The sequence below is a fragment of the Plectrocnemia conspersa genome, unplaced genomic scaffold (assembly GCF_051122295.1).
Source record: "Plectrocnemia conspersa isolate PC_06_02 unplaced genomic scaffold, ASM5112229v1 ptg000002l, whole genome shotgun sequence".
In the NCBI taxonomy this organism is placed as follows: Eukaryota; Metazoa; Arthropoda; class Insecta; order Trichoptera; family Polycentropodidae; genus Plectrocnemia; species Plectrocnemia conspersa.
This window is the reverse complement of record NW_028277166.1, coordinates 1597579-1612684: the sequence shown is the minus strand read 5'-3', so window position 1 is coordinate 1612684 and position 15106 is coordinate 1597579. Positions and strand designations below refer to the sequence as shown.

General features: G+C 31.1%; 1 protein-coding gene across 4 annotated transcripts in view; it reads left to right on the top strand.

The window, feature by feature from the left end:
• Window positions 1-15106, top strand: part of LOC148237287 (uncharacterized) — a 251416-nt gene that overhangs the window by 215713 nt on the left and 20597 nt on the right. For all 4 annotated transcript variants that reach the window (XM_088205391.1, XM_088205392.1, XM_088205395.1 and 1 more), the window contains one exon: window positions 9636-9724. In XM_088205391.1, the coding sequence (XP_088061517.1) occupies window positions 9661-9724 (64 nt within the window). In that variant the 5' untranslated portion in view covers window positions 9636-9660. The remainder of the gene's footprint in view (window positions 1-9635; window positions 9725-15106) is intronic.

Sequence of the window (15106 nt, the reverse complement as noted above, 5' to 3'; positions counted from 1 at the left end):
TCGTAACCTCTTTTAAAATTAAAAATTTGGCCAAATCCGAATCCCTACATATGTACTTACAAGTTTAATTAAAAGTATATGCAATTTTAAAATTATTATTTTAAATATACAAATAAACCATATAATAAATTGCAAAAAAAAAATTTAATGGGTTTTTTTTTTTAATTTAAATTATGTATTATTGTTAATACAAAAATAATATTACGTATATATTTAGTCCAGAAAATTAATCTATATTATAAGCTTGATAATTATACGCGTTAGTTTCATCTAAAAATGCACAATAATTTGAGAGCTATCACAAATTTAAGATGTTAGCCGTAAAACAGTTCTTAACGATTTAAACAAAAATAAAAAGCCTGACAAATGAGTACCGCGTGAATTTAATAAAACCCAAAAAATACGCCATTACGGAATTTTCTCTGCGTTTTTTTTACGCAACGGAAACGATCCATTACTTTATCATATTGTAATGTGGAGTAGATTATTTATGACAGCAGGAAAGCCGTCAGTACAATGGTTAAGAAAATATAAAATGTTATCAAATTTTCAAAACGGGCCAATGTCTATAACATTATTTTGATACCCCACAAGTTACAAAGTTCAATTCACTTACAAAAAAAGCGTGGTTATATATTGTTAAATTGAGTTGTGCCATAAATATTGCTTCATTCACTACACCTGTGTTCTATGGGTGTTTTGATACTTTTCGTCGAAGCGTCGAGGCGTAGTGGAATGAATGTCTCGTCCGATTCTGTGCCGCATTATATACACCATCATACGATTAATCAGTATCCTTACCCCGTTAGTCAATAATGGGGACCGTAGAATACTGGCGTATTTCTCAATGCTGCTAGATATGCGGGCACCGCTCGCAGTACTCAGACGCGCGTGTGTCGTGACTCTTAACTGGTATTACATATGAATCGCTACAACTTGATTAAGCATTTTGACAAACTGTTTATATAGTAAGTTGACCAAATTTTATCATTTTATACTACCTAAATAAATTAAATTAAAAAATTGTCGATTTTAATGGTCAACGAAGTTAAATAGTGACTCAGATTTTTTTTTTATTCTAAAGATCATAATCGTTTTTCATAAAATTAAGAATATTTTATAACTCTAAAAATGTTTTACCTAATCTATTAATTTTCAGTAGTCATTATATAAGTACATTGTCATGATCGCGTGCTCTTAAATTTCTGGTTTAACACCTTGAAGGCAGTACCGTTATGTGTAAGTACACAGGGCAGCATTGATTTTTGTCTTAAAGGTTCAAGTTTTCAATAATATTTTATTTATTGTTATATATGTTATATTTTTTTAATTTAATTTAATCCTTGCCTTGCTCTACGTGTATTTTTGATTATGTATATTTATGTAATTTATTTTCTTTCTTCTAATTCACTCATAAATTATTGAGTAATAAAATCAAAAATAAAATATTATAGATTAATAAAAATTAAATTAAGGGGAGGCATCCCCCTATGTAGCACCTCAAACTCCCACTGAAATATTATTCAATTTACACCTCAGCGCGCCGAAAGGGTCGGCGCCCTCTTTTTAATTTTTTATCCACAATAATAGCATAAATATTTAATGCTTTTAAATAATGACTGCGCAATTCGAGACGCCCAGGCGGAATAATAATGGCAACCCCGGATCGTAGTCACGTGATAAATTCGACCATTTTGGACCTTCGACGGGGTTAAGCGCAGGTCGCATCGGTCGCTGACGTTACAATTTCGAATCGGATAAGATCCGACATTAAACACACGTAGCCCGATAAAAATGTAACGTGAGCGATCGGAAGAATGCGTAATTAGCGCGATGGCAACATTGTGTGCAAAGGACAGCGCTGCCAACTTGGCAAAAAAGGGTGAACGTGACATAGAAAATTTATAGACTGATCGCAGTGCAGTCTATACATAATTTTATCAATTAATAGTTTTACAATTTCTGACCTTTAGTATCGTTTTAAGAAAGATGAAAAAATCGATAGTCCTGTATGCTTAAAAAAATACAGGACTTTATCGCACATCTGTTGCAATTTCTGTTTAATCTTTTACTGAAAATAAATATTTACATTAAAAATATTTTTCTCATTAAAATAATCAATAGAGTAACGAATTTATTTTTTGTTTAATACATAAAAAATATTTTCTATCTACTAAACTAGTTAATTATTTTTTAGAACTTTTAATTTCGACCCAGCCCAATTTTAAATAATCATCATGATATTTATCCGTGGATTAAGATATTCTAGATAAATCTAATTTATGACGATCGACCGGGATTAAAATTTTTTAATTAAATCTCAATGTTTGAAATTCATTGTCTTTATAAGTATTATTTTTTAAATATATTTAATTGATAATTGTAGAAAACTTAAGAGTTGAAAATCGATGTGCGTGATTTTTTGTGTAATTAAAAAAAATGGTAAACCATTTTGACCGTATTTTTGCTGTCCGGAATTTTCGGATCCGCAGTTTTCTTGTCCTAATTTTCGTTTCCGCAATTACCACTGAAACGCTAATAAATATTTAGTATCAAAAACTGTTATTTATTTTATAATATTTCAGAATAAATAAATTTTGACTATGAAATTGCTAACATTGTGCTTTTCGCAAACGATTTATTAAGTGTTTTATTACAAATGGGCTACAGAATTAAAAATAAACAGCAATAAAGTATTTTGTAATACTCGAATCAATTGAAGAGCTTGAAGGTACTTGAATATGCTTCTCTGGTATAGCTGCAAAATAATGCAACCAACTCTTTTCAAATAGAAAATATCTGAAAATGGTTTCTCATATACGATTTTCGAGGGTGTGTTGGGATATGATTCTTTTGAGTCGAGTCGATAAGTATATTAGGGAAATTATTTATTTTTTAAAAGTAGCATATCGTGTCATTTTGAAGAATATTATTAGTGAAGTAATAAATTATTTACGCCGGTGAGAACATTCATAGTCAGTCAATCATACTCTCGAGCGTGCCACGCGGAGTCCTGTAGAGTTCATTATGTTGCGGTACGGTACCGTTCGCATGCCGTACTGATGGGCTCTGATCCAGGGCCGGTCCTAGGTTACTTAGCGCCCCAGGCAAAAACTAAATTTTTGACACCCCCCCCCCCCATTATTAATACTTTAATAACTCATTATATGAGCTCAAAAATATAATTCAAAATAAAGTAATCTAATTCTATATTTTACACGTACTCTTTTTTGCAAGTGTATGTATTTAAGAATTTGTAGTTTTTTTCTCGTCACGTGGAATAATTTAAAGAGTACAGAGTAGGGTGTTCCAAAAAACTAATATCCTTGGTGAAACTCACAATGAGAAATGTCAAATGCCAAGTGAGAGTACAAAATGATATATTTGTGAATACTCAGCAGCCTACGACTTTAGGTCAGACTAACAACTTGTAAAGAGCTACTCACCATTTTAAGGGATGCCCCATTATTAAAGCAAGCACCTAGACTACATATTATAAGAAGGGCCGCAATTTTCATTTAAAAAGTAAAAAAAACTAACATACATAACAAATTGAGCAAAAATAAATACAAAATTTATTTAAAATGTTAAATGCTGCGGCAGCGACCGTGTCTTAAAAAAACAAATAATTGACAAAAATGTGAAAAATATTTTTTTTAATTTTTATTTTGATTTTATTTTTAATATAAAATAGATTTACTTTCTTTACGTTTTTCTCTAAAATATTTTTTAATGACGATACAATTTTTTTGATTTTTTGAATAGCCGCCATTTTGAAACAAAATAGTGGATATAGCTGGCTAACAAATAAATTTGAGATGTTTACAATGTCTATATTTTGGCAAAAAATTATGCTGATACAATAAAAGCAGTGGAAGTTGTCGGGACCTTAATTTTGAGTAAATTTATTATTTTCAGGCAAATTGTATTTTTATAAGGAATTAAGTTAGGTTGAGTTAGGGTATGCTACGATTTATCGTAGCATAACCTAACTATCTTAGCATAACCCAACATAGCCTAACTTAAAAGATTTTTGTTTAAGGGAAAATAAAAATTTATGTATACGTGTTCTCAATTTTATACCTTTAGGTACACATAGAGGCGGTCGGAAAATAAAAATTTATGTATACGTGTTCTCAATTTTATACCTTTAGGTACACATAGAGGCGGTCCCCAGGGCGATGCAATGGGTGCAAGGTACCCAGCTTGCATATTATAAGGGGGTGCAATTTAAAAAAAAAATTGAACCTTTTATAAAAATTAATAATTTTATTTGTTTTTTTTTAAATTGCTAATTTAAACTTCTTTTTATGAATTTATCTACATATAAGGGCAGTTACTAGAGCGGTGCAACAAGCGCAAGGTCCCAGGCTCCACGGTATAAGAAGTTGCAATTTAAAAAAAAATTAAATTTTTATGAAAAATTAATTATAATTATTAATCTTTATAAAAAATTCAAAAAAATATTTTTAATTTTTTGACAAAAATTTTGAAATTTTTTTTTAAAAAAATTGAAAATTTTTTCAAAAATTTTTTTTAAAAACTTTTTTAAATTAATTTTTTTTTTTTTTTTTAATTTGAATTGTTTTTTTTTTAATTGTAGTTTCTTATACTGTGGAACCTTGATACCTTACACCTTGGTTCACCGCCCTTGTTACTGCCCCTATATGTAGATAAATTCATAGAAAGAATGGTCAATTTAAAAAAAAAAACAATTTAAATTATAAATTTTTATAAATGGTTCAGTTTTTTTAAAATTGGACCCCTCTCATAATATGCAGCCTGGGGACCTTGCATCCGTTACACAAAAATCTTTTGAGTTAGGCTATGTTACGATAGTTAGGTAATGCTACGATAAATAGTAGCATACCCTAACTCAACCTAACTTAATTCCTTATAAAAACACACTTTGCCTGAAAATAATAATAAATTTACTCAAAATTAAGGTCCCGATAACTTCCGCTGCTTTTATTGTATCAGCATAATTTTTTTGCCAAAATATAGACCTTGTAAACATCTCAGATATATTTGTTAGCCAGCTATATCCACCATTTTGTTTCAAAATAGTGGCTATTCAAAAAATTTAAAAAATCGTATCTTCGGTAAGAAACATTTTAGAGAAAAAAGTACAGACAGTAAAAATATTTTATGTTAAAAATTAAAGCAAAATATAAATAAAAAAAAGAAATTTTCACATTTTTGTCAAATATTTGTTTTTAAGACACGGTCACTGCCGTAGTTCTTAACATTTTAATAGCGAACTGTATCTATGTAGGATCATCGTCGGCGGTTCCTCTCCATACTATTAATCTTTTAACAGCCCGACTTCACGGCTTCCACCTTCTTGAATTCACATTAAATATAGATAATATATACATGTTTTAATAACATTACAGCGAATTGCTTAGGTCAGCGCACCAGCGCGGCAAATAATATCAGATTATATTCTTTAACAATATATTTTGATAATTTTAAGTAAATATTGCGCCTTTATTTGGTAACATGGCGCCCCACAATATCTAGCGCCTCATGCGATCGCCTGTACTGCTTGCCCTTTGAGCCGGCCCTGCTTCGATCTTAAATATTACATATTTCTATGCTTCTCAAGCATTTTAAAATTAAAATGTGTTAAAAAAATACGTTTAAATTTAATTTATAAATTGCAGGTTTAATTCATAATCTACAGGTGGCAATATACAGTATCTATAGTCTATCCACACACTTGACTAATCGCCATAGACTCAAGACGATAAACCGACCAATAAAGGCAGACAATTAATCATGTCGATCCCATTACCTTCATACCGATACCGTACATTCAGACTCTCCCGGGGATTGTCCGGGGATAATCCGAGCTGCTTCTAACGCCTGATTGAATTACGTCCGCGACATATGGCGGTCGTTAACACGCCAGGTGCGGGCCATTATTCGCGCGACCCGCTTTGACAAGCGCTGGATTTTTTTTGCTTGCGGTAAAGCGGCGCGACGCGAGCGTGCTCGCCGACCAGAAAATCTGTGGTCTAAGCAAACGGAATTCCGGCCCGCTTTTCTGCACGAATTTATTTCTCTCTCCCCCTCTTTCGCCGTATCAATTTTGTATAGAGTTCGCTTTTGCGGGCGTTCTGTATATAATAAAATAACAAGCGTTCTCTTATAAAAGCGGGGCAAAGGCGAACGACGTATATTTATGTTAAATGATAAATAGTAATATTTATATGCTCTTTGTGACTTTCAGAAAAAAATATACATTTTTATATTAAACCCAAAAATACAATAATATTCTTAAATCACTTCCTAATTGTTATTACAAATCTATTGATACTTACAGTTTTGAGTTGTAAGCTGTAGATTGCGCTACGGCAGGGCTGATAAATGATTTAACATTTTTATATTTCTTAAAAAATTGTTGATTGCAAGATAATATCGTATGTGGTGCTCCTATTGCTTCGCATTTCTGCGTAACATTTTTTGCGATATAGTGTTCCTATTTTATTACCTGTAGTACTATGTTAAGGCCATGCTTTTATTTATGTCATGCAAATAATTAGCTTCTATGAATAGTATGCATTAAACAAATACGGATTGAAATATTTTTAATGATTCTTAGTAAACAATCTAAAGTGAAATCGACTAAAATTTGTCATATCCAATGGTATTAAAAATATGTGCAGAACGGGTTCAGAATATGAGGCTTTTTAAAATGCAATGTGTTTAAAGTCTCTGATTATTTTTATTGTATTGTGGTGACCACACATATAGGCACATTTAGAAGGGCGATTGTCTCATTGTTTGAAATCTTACGAATAGTTTAATAAAATGTTATTTTAAAATTCATTATATATTAAAATAGATAAAATACGCAAATTAATGCAAAATGTTTTTATTCTTGTTTCAAAGCTCACATATTTTTTTTTAATTCTGGTTCACTAAGCCTAAATAATTTTAGTTTCGGTATTTTTTTTAATTTGGCCGAATCGCAATTGCATCCCTTATTTCTCTACCGTTGCGGCCAGAACGCTCATCCAGTTTGCCAGATACTGATGTTTTCGATAATACCTATTATCTTTATCAAATTAATTTTTAGTATACAGTTTTTTTGTATGTATTTGTGTTTATAATATGAATGTATATGAGTTTTTAATTTATTTTATTCAGATATATTATTTATTATGACATTGAAGAGATTTTTTATTATTTTTGCGATATTTATTACCATAAGTATAATATAATACTTTTACTCTGATTATTGCTTCCTTATTTACATTTATGTTGTATAATAAACCATTTCATATTTGTACACATACATATACATTATATCATTGTATATGAATTTTTATCGAGCATTTATCTCGCGCCCTCGCGTGTGTGGGTGATTTGTGCGCATTCAATGGACGGGAAAATGCTCTTACAACCTCCCATAACGCGGACGAATTGGAATGAAACGTGAATGAAAAACTAAACACGGACATGTCGTACCGCTAGGGAGAAAAAATATTTCGATGTCGACTTAAAAAAACATAATTTTGCCTCAATTCATCTTTTGACATATGTCGAATATAATGACACCCACAATGACGCGTGGCAAGATATTTTTTTATAAAATAAAGTTACTAATGTTTTATTATTTTTTTATTTTTCTTGTATTATTACTGCTATCGATAATGCGTATGATAAATATCAGTTATATTGGACGTGTAGTTTCTGTTTGACAAGCAATTATTTACAACGCATTTTGTCACGCTCAATAATATATTGATTTTAAAAATTAATTTTTTTATTGAATATAGAAGAAAGTGCTGTAAATCAGTACATATTTAAAAGTCTTTTTAAAAAAAATGTTATGTGACAGAAGTTTATGAACGCTACAAACGTCTCAAAGAGAGTCCCAAAGTTAAAAAGTGTTGGGTGAACTATGTAGTACGTAAACCACCGATAAAAATGTGAAAAAAATTGCGCCTATTTGTCAAATAATTATTTTGATAACTAATGAAAAACTCGAATATTTTACTATTCTTGAAAAGCAATTTTACATTAAATGTAAGCGCCCTGATTAACCAGTACCGGAAAAAGCACGTAAAGTTCGATTGAATGTGAAAGATTTCCTTACTGCTGTTCTATGATTATTGCGGTATAGTCTAATATAGGCGGCCTTCGACTTTAGCACATAATTGATTCCTAAATGTGTGCGAATGTTGAATGTACGAAAGTCGAGGGAAGTAAAAAAAAATTGAAATTGTGTGTATTTTAGAATATATTTATTTATCAAGTAAATATAAGATGTTTAAGAGGCGTTTAAGTGGGTTTGCGGGTGCTTTCTTTGAAAAGTTATCAAGAGTTAGCTGTTTTACACTATTCTTTTTCTTTTCTTCATATAGTATTTTATAACATGCTATGTTTTTATTGATCGCCCCACGCACTTGAGATATGCGTTCTCCATTGGGATCACAATCTTCTATAATATTTAAAAATTTGTCAAGGTGCGTGAAGGCTTCATTTATATTTTTCATTGTTAAGAGTTTTCCAAAATAAACCTGTCTCATCTACATTAAATATTTGGCTAGAGGAATATTCTACATCTTCAATAATTTTGGATAATTTGGATATTATGAAAAGAATACCTCATTTTAAAATTGTAAAACCAACCGTTACTTGCTTGAAAAACCGTGTTAAAATATTTTTTTAATCTATCCTTCCAATCTTTGTGCAAACTAAGAGCTTTTGTTTAAATAATAGAAATACTCAGAGGGACATCTTTTTGATGTTGGTCATCGATCTACGATGACAAAGATTTTCCATTTCATCCATGTTTATATTTTTGCTGTGTTTTTTTGGAAACATATCATTAAAGATTGTGGAAATATATATTTATTTTCCACAATTTTGAACGTATTCTTTAATTATATTTTTATTTTGCAAAATTGAACATATCGTAGACCTGTTTGTATCATACGAACGTCCGATTAAAGCAAAAAATTCACCGCTATCAGAACGTTTTTTAAAAAAAAATTAAAAAAAATTGTTTTTTTTTTAAAATGTGCGAAATAGTGAATTGTGCGAAAGTCGAACATTCGAAAGTCGAGGGCCACCTGTATTATATAATACAAATTCCAACCATTAAGTTGTATGGTAAATTTGAAGTTAAATATTAAGATATACATTATTTTCGTAAGACTATCTAAGATACTGTAGCTACCCAATTTTTGCCTTTAATCTATTTCTGCATATAAAGAGGACATTATAAGTACAATGTTTTACAATTATATCGTTGTCAAAAGCAAAATCATTTAATTAGAAAAAAAATATATGATAAAATTTATATCAGTTCTATTTTGAACAAAACTATGTCGAAATTGTATACTCTGAACTATTAACACGTAATATTATACCAAAGTGTCCACTGACTGAGAGACCACTGAATAATCGAACTGAACGTTGCATCAAAGGATTGTGTCTCTATTCATAAAGCATTCATGACAGCCATGAAATTGATATGCAACGTTCTCAATTATTTTCACTGGATCAAATAAATAGAGAGGTGTATAAGTATATATCTATCTTATTAATGTATTTAATACCTTACCTTTAAAATAATATATTATAAAAAAAACTGTATTAATCGAATTTTTATTTTACAGATAACAAGACTACTGTGATGGCAAGATGATCGCAGCGAAGAGATCGTCATACATATTTTTCATCCTTTTAATTTTATCAAGATCAAAAGGTAATGTTAAAACAACTAATAAATATTAAATATACTCATTGATAATACAGTGCTTCAAACATTAGTTTAAAACCGACCAAGCATTAATAATCACATCATATACAATCAATAGTTAGCTCTTCGAATCTATGCTACATGAATGAATATAATTATGATACAATCAATGTGTGTTAATAAAATAGGCTCTTGCACATGAATAATCACAATTTAATTTATGATTTTAACATAGAAACAACCGTACGAGATTAACTAAGCAATACATTAAGCTACTTAGTAATGTGATAGATTGCCTTAACTTCTTACGAGTAGATCAATTTATAAATTCATTCAAAACGTTCAATTTTATTTTAAGACCTCAGGTATTTATTAGTTTCGAAAATATCTATCGATCTGCAGCAACTCTGCTGTCAGCGGTGAAAACCGCAGAGGAATCTGTGCTTAACCACTAAAATGTCAAAATTTACTGTAGTGTGTTAAAATAGCGCGAAACTCAAAGATAAAACCGCGCGAGTTGAACCAAAACACCCAAGGACGTTCGCTTCACAGATTAATGGTTTAAATTTTGACACTAAATTACGCTAAAGTTCTGTTACGACTTTTGATAACGCCTTTTTAAAAGGCGAGAGTCTATAAACGTTCGCCGTAATTTCATATACATATAACTAACTATATATATTAAGTACTTAAGTAGATCTATTCGAGATATGTATTTAACGAGAATCGAACGGAATTAATGGCTCGTTGTTGAAGCACCAAATCATAATGAATTACATTTGGATTACTACGGTGTAAAGTTTACTGGGTGGTTGTTGTTGTTGGTTGAACGATGAATTGCTGTAGAGCAGAAGTTATGTCAACTGGGAATAATAATTATGTCCATGCAAATATCTGAGCGAATTTTTGCCCCCAATGGCTATAAATTTAAATAGACTTTTACTCATTCATATTTTTGTTTTGTAAAATTAACAGAAACCTAATTTAACTTACTATATGATATATACATAATATTAAAAAAGCATATGCTTTTAAATCATATTATAAATGTGTAAAATATCAGAACTAACATCGCTCAACGTGCTCCTAACTTTCTGAAATGTGATCGGTCGGTCGTCTTGAAGGGCTGTACCGGTACGAGTAAGTACACAGAGCACTGATAATATTCCTATTTCTCCAAAACCGTCATCATTTCTGGTGTAAACTCACCGCACGTACAAATAGATTCAGCACTGTTTTTACATTTTTTTCCCACTGTTTACTTTTAGTACTAAAGATTTCGCAAGGTTTTACAAAATTAAAGTGGATTATACCATAAGCAATTCTGCAAACAGTTAGTATAATTTTAGTTTGATCAAATGCTTCAGAGCCTCGTTTTTTCCAATCATTATGCAGACTGATTTTTGTTGTTATCAAGGATCGACAAATAATCGCACCTTAAAATAAAATTAATTCTGTGGACCAACATTTTTTTTGATTCAGTATATGTGGCACCCATCTCATGTTTTTTAATTTTTACTAATGCTTAAATTAAATAAAAAGTGTTAGATTAATAACGCAAACTTTTGTGCAAGCTCTCAAATTGTTTTTCTTCATCTTGTCTTAAATACAATTTTTTTTTAAGAACCACATTAGACTTTAATGCTTTATCGAAAAGTTGGTACTCATTAAAAATGAATTATTGTGTTAATAATATAATTTATTTTAAACAGCAATTAATAAAAATTTAATCATAAATTCGACAATTCCTATTACGTGTATCGGACCCCTCCAATTGTATTGTTGGCTTTTCCTCGCCGACTATTATTATTATTTTACCATCATTACCTAAGAAAGCGTCTCTCGGAAGCTGAGCATTCATTCTCGCTTAACAATCGGTTAATTACCGCGAAACGTCCGAATATTCGCACTTAGCTTGCCCCCCGGTGCGCTAATAAATATGTCTTCCAGGGCCGGGCGAAAGCTCCTGGCCCGGGAGCTTTTCTCGACAAATAAAGGAAGCCCTAAGCCAAAACGGTGACCGGGTTCTTAAAACAAAGCTGTTTACTTCCCTGCCTCGCCTGGTCCCTGGCAAACAGACTTACCGGTCTTCTTCTTCTTCTGCTTATCCTCCTAGGGGTGGCGAAAGTGGAGCTACCACCTTTGCAACTCAGGGGATGGTTGCCTTAGAGTGCGTACGTGTGATTAATGCAGAAGGGGTTTGACACGGGGAGCTAATCACGGCCATTTCGTTCCAGGGCGAAAGAAGTAAAACGTAGAGAAACAGGTGATATAGGGTGATTAGGCGCAAATTGAATTGCCCCCTGATGGATAACGGCGTGGGACGTTACACTAGTGGTTATGGCCAATTATTTTACCCGAAACACGTTAATGCTCGATTTATATGTTTTTATTTGGACCTAGTCATAAAAATATAGCAAGATATGATCAATGAACCAAATAAAACATTTTAAAAGATAATATGAGATAAATCATATGAGAAAAAAATAATTAAAATTATTTTTTTCTCATATGATTTTTCTAATTTTTGAAAAGCCATATATTTAAAACAAGATGGCAGATTGGGCTGAGTAATAAACTCATTCGAAATTTTCACTTGAAACATATTTTAAAATCTAGAATTTACTTTGAAATGTGTTTTACAATCTAAAAATTGAAACGTATATTAAAATGAATTGCTTGGTATTACAAAAAATATTATTCCTGTCAATTTTTATTTTGCATTTGTATCCTTGTCACTTATTTAGCAATTATATAAAATTCAGGTATTTCGACAAAAATAATTATATATTTCTTTTTTATATATTGTTGCGTCATGGGTCTCAATGTAATAAGTTTTTTCTTAAAAAATCTACCTAAAATTTATTAGTTATCAGCATACAAAAATCTATATGTTACTAACACTGAATATTCAAATAAATTTCAATAATTGCAACTTAAAGCTGATTTAACTAATATACTGCAGAGGAATTTACATTTAATTAAACTGTGCAATGAAACGCGATTGTCTGGAAAGACATTAAACGCTTATGTGATTGAGGCTATGATCCTAATTGTCACATATAAAAGCTGTAGTTATTTAACTACTTTACTATATCAATCAAGTGGATTTAATTACAAGTTGAAAGTGGCTATAAGGGCCTATTTATTCTCTATATCTATAGCCTAAGCTAGGCGGCACTCTGGTAACACACGTCACGGCGGTGAGGGACACCCGGGAATACTACGACTGATGGCGCCTCGTCCGCCGATCTCTCGTATCATCAGTTTCAATACAAATGTAATTTAATAGTATACATTTCAAACATTTTCAATTCGCAATATGATTTGCTAAATAATAAAGACAGTCTGTGGTTAATTTTACATTGCACTGTCACTGGCAAAGCATCCAAAACACATTTTAATATATTTTATATAAATAAATATTAAATATAAAAAAATATATTTTGCATTGTATTATAGTGTCTAAAAAAAATTATAGCTGTTTATCTACTTGTACATATGTATGTATGTGGATAATATCCACAAATATATATCTACTAAATAAATATCATAGTCTTAGCAATTAAATAAAATACTATAAAATATGTACTAAATTAATTCAGAGACATTCAAATCAAATTGCGAATTTACCCTCTAGAGTGAAACTTTTATTAATAAAAGCAAAATGCGAAAACCAAAAATAAATTTACGGGTGCAAGAGCAATTTCTTACCCTTCGACTGTGAATTACGTTTCGTCATATAAATTTATATATGCGTATATAAGAGTTCTCATACCATATTGGTTCTTTATGTGTCGCAAGGGTGTTATGACATATGGTGTCAGAGATGCAATTTTGCCATTTCCCTTTTGATATTCTCGATATTGGATGAGAGCTTTTCCATTTCAACTCGCGCACTACGACTTTATCCCGAGCGAGATGATTTACTCTACGTATACGTTTTTTATCTATACCGTATATATCTATATAATGCGTATACGAAGGCTGTAGAAATAATTTTGACCGTTTAATTAACCGAGATGCGTAACGTAATACACCCGGCGGGATGAGATGAAGGAAAAGTCTCGAAAAGAGAAAAGAGGGAAAAAAGAATAAAGAAAAAGGCGTTAACAAAACCTTAAAAGATCTATAAAAAAAGCCTAATTAGACTTAGTCTGCGAGCAGTTAAGCTGGAGAATTTTTTAAGCTTATGATTTTTTTGCAAAGCGTCACGACTTTGTACTGGATTTTCTTTGTTAGTTTGCTTTGAACGGTGGTGGCACGTTCAAGGATCTGCAGAGCTGCAGCATCTTGAATAAAATTAAAAACTGAATCATATTATTATGAATGCATATGTAAACCTTAAAATAGATCAAAGTCAACCATGTTAATTTAATATTCTTACGGTTCAAAATACTTACATGCAACTGAGAGAAATGTATCATATATAAAATTAAACAGTAAATACGTTTATTTAATTTTCCGTATAAAATTATATTTATTTGTTGACTAATTATTTTTATTTTTATTTCCAACGTATTTATAATTTGCATTAATTGGCTCTTGAGTATAGATCGAGTAAATATAATAAATTTAAAATAGTTTTAAAGGACTTAGAACACTCCAAGTTGATATTCAACAATTTTTATAACTTAATATGAGTGACAATTTAAAATGAAACTCTTCTTAAGTAGATATAACGCAAGTGGACATTGAATTGTATAATTAAGTTCTTATTTGAAACTTAGTAGTATATCATATGCTAATATAGCATAATTTCAAAGTTAAAGAGCAATGAAGCGTTTTATATAGTTTCAAAAGTTAAAGAGGCCTTCTTAGAAAGTACTTTTGAATACCACGCATACTTATACCATATATAGCACACACGCGAACAAACCAAGTCCGCCTCATTGTTTCCACATAATCTCACAACGCCAGGACAAAAGTTTTTTTTTCTCTCCTCTCTCTCTCTCTCTCTCTCATAGCTCGAGCGTTCATTGAATATTCTATGTCTGTCTTTTCATCTTCATTGCGAGCCACGACAATAACGGAACGTGAGTATCGCGTTTTCGTGTCTCCGCCAAATCCGGAATGAAGATAGACGATACGAGCGGTGGTGTAATTTTTTTCCGGAAAACTCTTTTGTTCCGCATAACCAAACGGGTAGCTATTACCGGATCGGTCTACCGTTAAACGGTTTCGGACATTCGCAGCTTTTCTGGTGTTTTCGGTTAAGGGTAACAAGGCAGAATAGTTGTAGAATACCACAAAGTAGGTTTACGGCGTTCCACTCCCAATCGTGGCAATGCGAAGAGACAATCTAAAAGGCTTGCAATTATCATTGAGAAGAAAAGTTTGGCTAAATTGGTTTCTGAATAGAAAATGGGGTGTGTTGTGTTTTGTGAA